Source organism: Crinia signifera, chromosome 4 (genome assembly GCF_055691185.1).
Source record: "Crinia signifera chromosome 4, ASM5569118v1, whole genome shotgun sequence".
Lineage (NCBI taxonomy): Eukaryota > Metazoa > Chordata > Amphibia > Anura > Myobatrachidae > Crinia > Crinia signifera.
This window is the reverse complement of record NC_139220.1, coordinates 236754047-236762575: the sequence shown is the minus strand read 5'-3', so window position 1 is coordinate 236762575 and position 8529 is coordinate 236754047. Positions and strand designations below refer to the sequence as shown.

The following is an 8529-nucleotide window of genomic DNA, read 5'->3' as shown; positions in this document are numbered from 1 at the left end:
GGTGCTGTGCACACTTGCCATGGTGTGTGCTCCATTCATGGGGTCCTTAAGGTAGGGCAATGGGACAGGAACAATGCAACATTTCTTTAATGCTCTCAGCTCCCTTATGATGCATGACCACAAACTACAAAGTTGAGAGCTATGCATTTCCCTTACGTTGGATCATTTCTTTAAATATGGGACATGTCAATGGATGGTTGCTTCTTAGTTTGGTTTATTTTAGGTAATATTAATAAACATTACAGATTAATGCCATAACAAAATAAAGCTCATAATATATTACACCATCAAAAGTCAAAAGAATATAATAATTTCCCTGTACTACCATTCATTAAGCATTCCCTACTGTATACACTGCACAATAGTGAGACCGTTGTTTTACTGAAAGATGACTATATTCATCACTCATTGTGATTTGTGGCACGATTGGGATACAATTAGGGATTAGAACCAAATGATACCATTCCGCACACTGAGGGACAAATTTTTCTGGAGAAAAATGCAAAATGACGCACCCAAATGTGTACCCTAATGTGTAGGTCTAACCATGTACTCGGGGTTCATGAAGCGGAAGAGGGGCCCTGCCTATTTTATCAGTCCTGATGGCAGTACTGGCTCCATGCACTCATTCTTGGCACTATTAAACATTGTGTTTAATTGAATTGCCTGCATAGTGTGTGGACTCCAGGAACACTATAACTTCTTATATTAGTGAACTAATTAAGTGGCTTTGCTGGTATTGTACATGCCACTCCCACACAATGTCTTGGATGCTCTCAGATTCTGTCCTCCTCCCCACTAATTTTACAGAGGCAGAACAGCCCATGATGATGATGCAAAGTAGCGTTGACCCACCTCCCACAATTACCTCTTTGGACCTCGATCAGAAATATTCCATCAGGGAGCTTGAAAGAGAAGGCAAGCATGGCATTGTATCATTATTTACTCTGCATGGGGACAGTTTTCATGGAAAGTATTTACACATTTGAACAAATTAAGTCATTCAGAGGAGAGACATTTAAGTCCACACTGGCCTTTGACTTCTTTTTAGTTAGCTTTCCACTCCCTTTGATGTATTTGTCTTTGTTATGAATAACCTGGATGTATTGGTCAGTGCTGCTGTTTTGTTGGTCGCTGCTAGATGCATTAGACATGGAGTCAGACTCAGTAAGACAAGGTTCAGATTTGCGCTTTGACTTCGCTTTCCGGTGGCGTTCTGCAAAGTGCTCATCGAGATCAAAGTTTCTCAGGTGTAATTTTTTGCGTTGGTGTGTCTTGTCTGCGTCACCCTGGAAACTCCCCTCCCAAGACTTATATTGCATTCGGGCTAGATCTCTGTTTCTATCTGTACGATCCCCAATGTAAAAGCGAGGAGGGTGATGGAGATCTGTTAGAGAGCGAGGGCGGTTTGATCTGCGGATTGCATCTCTCTGCAGTTCATCTTCATCCTCGCTGAGGTGCGGAGAGTAAGACCTCCGTGGAGTCTGCACAACATATCTCCTGACGTTTCTTGGGTATAACTCCACTATGTCTCCAGACTCATCCATTCGGAAATGTCTAGGTAGCCTAGATGTTGAACGTATGAGTTTCTTGCGAGATTCATGCTCATTAACAATAAAGTATCTTGTGTGTGGCCTGTGAGAGGAAACACTTGGCGCACTGGATCCATGATGCTCAGGAGTTATATGTCTGACTCCTTTTCTGAACAAAGGCTCCGATCGCACATCTTCCACCTTCTTCTTCTGTGCTACTGGATTGTAGCTTTTAGTTCTACAGACATCATTAGAGCCTCCCAGCTTTACACTGTCTGGCCTGCAAACAAAACAGCATTAATGCATATGGTATGTGTCAACATTTTACTACAAAATCTACTTATTAATGCTTAGGAATGGTGACCATATCTATGTTGCAATATTGTGGAATAGGGAATGAGTGGAGACAGAGAACCTTGTGTATCCTATATTTCAGTCATCATCTTGAAGCTTTCCTGGACTGCTAGATTGCTAATGTAGCCTCTTTGACTCGCCAGCTGCGGTGTGATGTGCACAGGACCACACATTGTATTGGACATGCTGTTAAATACATGCAATTTGGATGCTTTTTATGTGATTAATCGCTGCAATCGCATAAAAAGTGGCCAAATTAGTTTTGATAGTCTCGAAAGAAACAAAATATGCAGCGCTAAATAATAAAACTTCTGACTGTTGGATTGACTTTGCAGGTTTCTTTATACATTTAAAATAAAATCACAGTTTAATAAGCCATAAGGCTACACATATTAATACAGTACAATAAAAAGAATTGAAAAATGTGCACTGATGTGTGGTATTAAAAGTGATAGCTCTGTCCGGGTTGGGATCATTTGGTCTATTGCATTATGGTAGAAAGTCATTAGGTCGAATCCATTAGGTCGACATGCTAAAAGGTCGACATGATTCTAGGTCGACATGGGAAAAGGTCGACATGATTCTAGGTCGAAAGGTCATTAGTTCGACAGGTCATTAGTTCGACAAGGTCATTAGTTCGACATTGTCTATGTCGACATTCACAAGGTCGACATGGGGTTTTTCACTGTTTTTTTTACCTGAATGTCAACACAGTCGACATGGACACAGTTTAAAGTGCACTGCATTCCCTCGCATCGCTCGCTGCGCTCGCTATGCGTCGGGCACGGTGCCTCGCTACGCTCGGCACACTATTTTATTCTCCCACCACGCCCTAGTGGATGGTAGGGCATGAAATACCGCCTGTCGGCACATGTTGGCTCAAAAAACAGTGAAAAACTCCATGTCGACCTTGTGAATGTCGACATAGACAATGTCGAACTAATGACCTTGTCGAACTAATGACCTGTCGAACTAATGACCTTTTGAACTAGAATCATGTCGACCTTTTCCCATGTCGACCTAGAGTCATGTCGACCTTTTAGCATGTCGACCTAATGGTTTCGACCTAATGACTGTCTACCATAATGCAGTAGACCAAATGACCGCATCCCCTCTGTCCTTACTGTCCGTTCCTATGTATGCCTGGAGAGATAAATGGACCGACTCTGAGGTTCAGAGTGTATATAATTACCGTCCACCTTGTTGGATTTGTAGGGTAATGGATCCTGATGGAAAGAGGAATTTTCCCTTTGTTGTCCAGAGTCCCTTATTTGTATATCCAATAACATGATTTTTCCGGTCCGTCCAGGCTGGTTCGGGCAGATAAAGGGTTGTGGGGTTTGCTGGAGCTATTGCTCGGCTTTTGCTGGAAGGTATGTGTCCAACTAACGCATTTCGCTGTAAAGCTTATTCAAAAGCTTCCATGCTACCTTTGAAAAAGCTTTACAGCAAAACACGTCAGTTTGACACCTACCTTCCAGCAAAAGCGGACCAATAGCTCCAGCAAACCCCACAACCCTTTATCTGCCCGAACGGACCGGAAAAATCATCTACACTAGCCGACACCAAGTGGTACTTTCCACACTGTTATTGGATATACAAATAAGGGACTCTGGACAACAAAGGGAAAATTCCTCATTCCATCAGGACCCATTACCCTACAAATCCAACAAGGTGGACAGTAATTATATCCACTCTGAACCTCAGAGTCGGTCCATTTATCTCTCCAGGCATACATAGGAACGGACAGTAAGGACAGAGCTATAACTTTTAATACCACACATCAGTGCACATTTCAATTCTTTTTAATTGTATTGTATTAATATGTGTAGCCTTATGGCTTATTAACCCCTTCCCGACATTTGACGTACATTTACGTCATGGCCGGGATGTACTTCCCGATGCATGGCATAAATGTACGTCATGGCTTTAAACTGTCACCGCGTCTATAGACGCGGTGACAGTTTAAACATGTCTGCTGTCCCTGACAGCAGACATGTCCCTGCATGCCCAGGGGGGGTGGCGATGCCTCCCCCCCGTCGGCGATCGCTGTGATTGGCTGTTCAAATGTGAACAGCCAATTACAGCGTTTTCTGTGTACCGGCGAATAACGTTCGCCGGTGACACAGGGATCGGTGGTGATTGGTGCTGTAAAGTACAGCACCAATCACCACGGGGTGTAAGGGTGACACTGGTGTCACCCCACCTCACCCCACCCGCCCCCAAAGGCCCTGATTGGTTCGTCGGACCGACGGGCCAATCACAGCCATGGAGGGTGATTTAAACTAACGGTGACTGCACTGCAGACGCCATTCCGGTCTGGAATTGCGTGCAGTGCGGTCACCGTGCCTATCTGCCGTGATATACTGACCTGATCCTTGCAAATACTTACCTGATCACCTGATCACTGCTTGTAGCGTGCTGGATGCTTCCTGGATCTGACTTCTTGTGACTTCCTGTGTTGTGCTGCTGCTGCTGCAGTGTGATAGAGTTATAGATAGAGAGATAGAGAGAGATAGAGAGAGATAGAGAGAGATAGAGAGAAATAGTGACAGAGAGTGCTATATTTTGTGTCTGCTGCCCCCCCCCCCTGTTGTGCTGATCAGTATATCTGTGCTGATCAGTAACTTTTTGGGGGTGCTGGTTTTTTTTTTATATATATACAGCTGTGCTGCGTGTGCAACTGACTGCTGCCCCCCCTTTTGTGCTGATTAGTATAAATTAACTGATCAGCAACTTTTTGGGGGTGCAGTGCTGCTGCTGCAGTGTCATAGAGTGATAGTGAGAGATAGAGAGATAGAGAAAGATAGTGATAGAGAGTGCTATATTTTGTGTCTGCTACCCCCCCTTTTGTGCTGATCAGTATATCTGTGCTGAACAGCAACTTTTTGGGGGTGCAGGTTTTTTTTTATATATATATATATAACTGTCAGTGCTGCTGCTGCAGTGTCATAGAGTGATAGATAGTGATAGATAGTGAGAGATAGAGAGATAGAGAGAGATAGTGACAGAGAGTGATAGAGAGTGCTATATTTTGTGTCTGCTACCCCCCCTTTTGTGCTGATCAGTATATCTGTGCTGATCAGCAACTTTTTGGGGGTGCAGTGCTGCTGCTGCGTCATAGAGTGATAGATAGTGAGAGATAGAGAGAGATAGTGACAGAGAGTGATAGAGAGTGCTATATTTTGTGTCTGCTACCCCCCCTTTAGTGCTGATCAGTATATCTGTGCTGAACAGCAACTTTTTGGGGTTGCAGGTTTTTTTTTTATATATATAACTGTCAGTGCTGCTGCTGCAGTGTCATAGAGTGATAGATAGTGATCGATAGTGAGAGATAGAGAGATAGAGAGAGATAGTGACAGAGAGTGATAGAGAGTGCTATATTTTGTGTCTGCTACCCCCCCTTTTGTGCTGATCAGTATATCTGTGCTGATCAGCAACTTTTTGGGGGTGCAGGGTTTTTTTTTTATATATACCTGTCAGTTGCTGCCAGTTGCACTGTCAGTTGCACCAAAGGTTGTGCACCTGCTGCCCCTCACTGGTAATCAGTGTCGCATCACTGATCACCTTTTTTTTTTTTTTTTGAGGGTGCTGTGGGGTCTTTTTTTAATTTTTTTTTTTACACACACTGTGATTTTGTGGGTGTCCTGTGGCCACTGTGCGCTGATCAGTGACGTACATCACTGATCAGCTTTTTCGGCACAGGGTTGATCTATTTTTTTTTTTTGATCAAATTCCTGTTGCCTTTGAGCGCTGTTCAGTGACGGACGTTACTGACCAACATCTGTGCTCAATTTTTGGCGCAGGACCTTTTTTTTTTTTTTTTTTTTCTGCACTACATACACACTACAAACTACATACCCCCCCAGGTTGAAATACAGTTTGTACCCCCCCTACACTATACACGTGTTGAAACATTTCACTACCAGAAACACAAAAATAAAAATGGCATCCCAAATGTCATCCCAAATGTCATCCCAGTCATCCAGAAGAATGTATTCAGCGGAGGAGGCATATGCCATGCTTGCCTCTGACTCTGACACAGCCAGTGAGGCAAGCGGGGAATTTGAAGGATTCATCTTAAGCTCCTCTTCCTCCTCTAGTGATGAGGGACCCCCTCAAAGACGCCCCTGTAGAGCAGCTGAGACCCCCCCCCCCCAATAATTGATCTCGTATGGACCCCACCACCAGACAATTTTGAGCCCCAGGTTCCTGAGTTTTTGGCCATCCCAGGAATCCAATTTGATTCCACAGGTCTCAGAGAAATTGACTTTTTCAAATTATTTTTCTCTGATGATTTTATAAATTTAATGGTGGACCAAACTAATTTATATGCCCAGCAGTTTATTGCTCAAAACCCCACGTCATCATTTGCTAGGTGGACCCCTGTAGATGCAGTAGAGATGATGACGTTTTGGGGTCTGGTGTTTCATATGGGCATAGTAAAAAAGCCAGAAATTAGACAATATTGGAGTACAGATGTTCTGTACAGCACCCCACTTTACCGTATGGCCATGACCCGGACTCGTTTTGAGTTAATCCTTAAATTTTTGCATTACAACGATAATGCACAGTGCCCACCCAGAGATGATCCCACCTTTGACCGGCTATTCAAACTCAGGCCGGTCATTGATCATTTCAGTGCCAAATTTCCAGAGATGTACATCGCAGATAAATTCATTTGCATAGACGAGTCCCTTATACATTTTAAAGGAAGGGTTAAATTCCGCCAGTACCTTCCCAGTAAGAGGGCAAGGTATGGCATAAAAATGTATAAGCTGTGTGAAAGCACCTCAGGGTACACTCACAGGTTTAGGGTATATGAAGGGAAGGATTCAAGAATTGAACCGCCAGAATGCCCCCCCTCCCTCGTAGGTGTTAGTGGAAAAATTGTCTGGGATTTAGTGCACCCCTTCCTGGATAAACGTTATCACCTCTATGTGGATAACTTTTACACTAGCATCCCCCTGTTTAAGGCCCTTGGTTCAAGAGGTACAGCAGCTTGCGGTACTGTGAGCAAGAACCAAAGAGGCCTCCCAAAAACGCACATTGCCCAAGTAATGAGAAGGGGTGAAAGCAGGGCACAATCCACCGAAAATATGTTGTTGGTCAAATATAAGGACAAGAGGGATGTCCTTATACTGACAACAATTCACGGAGACAGTACCACCTCCGTCCCTGTACGAGGTACCAGTACCCACACCTCCAAACCTAATTGTATCCTGGATTACAATAAGTACATGGGCGGAGTGGATCTTTCAGATCAGGTACTGAAGCCGTACAGTGCCCTGCGGAAAACAAAAATCTGGTACAAGAAGCTGGCCGTGTATATCATCCAGATGGCACTGTATAACGCTTACGTGCTATTCCGTTCTACCAGCCAGAGGGGGACATTTATGCACTTTCAAGAGGAAGTCATAAAGAGCCTAATATTTGGGAACCAGCAGGCAGAGGGCCCCAGTACTTCTAGTACTGGCCCCCGTATTGTACCAGGGCAGCATTTTCCTGATGAAATCCCCTCCACTGGAAAAAAGGTCAGGACACAAAAAAGGTGCAAAGTTTGCTATAAAAAGGGAATAAGAAAGCAAACTATTTTCCAGTGTGACACTTGCCCCGACAAACCCGGCCTATGTATAAAGGAGTGTTTTAAAATATACCACACATCTATGGATTATTAGGTTCATCATTTCACCGTGCTTCGGGGGTCTTGCTAATGCCACATAGCACCCACCATTCATTCCACCAGAATCTGAGCCGCAAAATCCAAAAATCACTCCTTCCCTTCTGAGTCCTGCCATGCACCCAACTGGTATTTTTTGGTCACATGTGAGGCATTGCCGTACTCGGGAGAAATTGGGGCACAGATTTTGGGGTACTTTTTCTCCTTCATACCTTATGAAAATGAAAAATTTTGAGCCAGAACTGCATTTTTGTGTAAAAAAATGTAATTTTTCATTTGCACAGCCCAGTTGTATCAAAATTGGTGAAACCCCTGGGGGTTTGAAATGTACACTATACCCCTAGATGAATTCCCTGAGGGGTGTAGTTTGCAAAATGGGGTCACTTGTGGGGGGGTTCCACTGTATTGGTGCTTTGGGGGTCTTGCTAATGCAACATAGCACCCACCAAAATTCCACCAGAACCTGTGCTGCAAAATCCAAATATCACTCCTTCCCTTCTGAGTCCTGCCATTTTTTGGTCACACATGAAGCATTGCCGTACTCGGGAGAAATTGGGGCACAGATTTTGGGGTGCTTTTTCTCCTTCATACCTTATGAAAATGAAAAATTTTGAGCCAGAACTGCATTTTTGTGTAAAAAAATGTAATTTTTCATTTGCACAGCCCAGTTGTATCAAAATTGGTGAAACCCCTGGGGGTTTGAAATGTACACTATACCCCTAGATGAATTCCCTGAGGGGTGTAGTTTGCAAAATGGGGTCACTTGTGGGGGGGGTTCCACTGTATTGGTGCTTTGGGGGTCTTGCTAATGCGACATAGCACCCACCAACATTCCACCAGAATCTGTGCTGCAAAATCCAAATATCACTCCTTCCCTTCTGAGTCCTGCCATTTTTTGGTCACACATGAAGCATTGCCGTACTCGGGAGAAATTGGGGCACAGATTTTGGGGTGCTTTGTCTC

General features: G+C 44.0%; 1 protein-coding gene across 1 annotated transcript in view; it reads right to left on the bottom strand.

Moving 5' to 3' along the window:
• TMC3 (transmembrane channel like 3) overlaps window positions 1-8529 on the bottom strand; it is an 81788-nt gene continuing 73259 nt past the window's right edge. Inside the window, exon 22 of the mRNA XM_083180214.1 lies at window positions 1-1812. Within this exon, the coding sequence (XP_083036340.1) occupies window positions 978-1812 (835 nt within the window). The 3' untranslated portion in view covers window positions 1-977. The remainder of the gene's footprint in view (window positions 1813-8529) is intronic.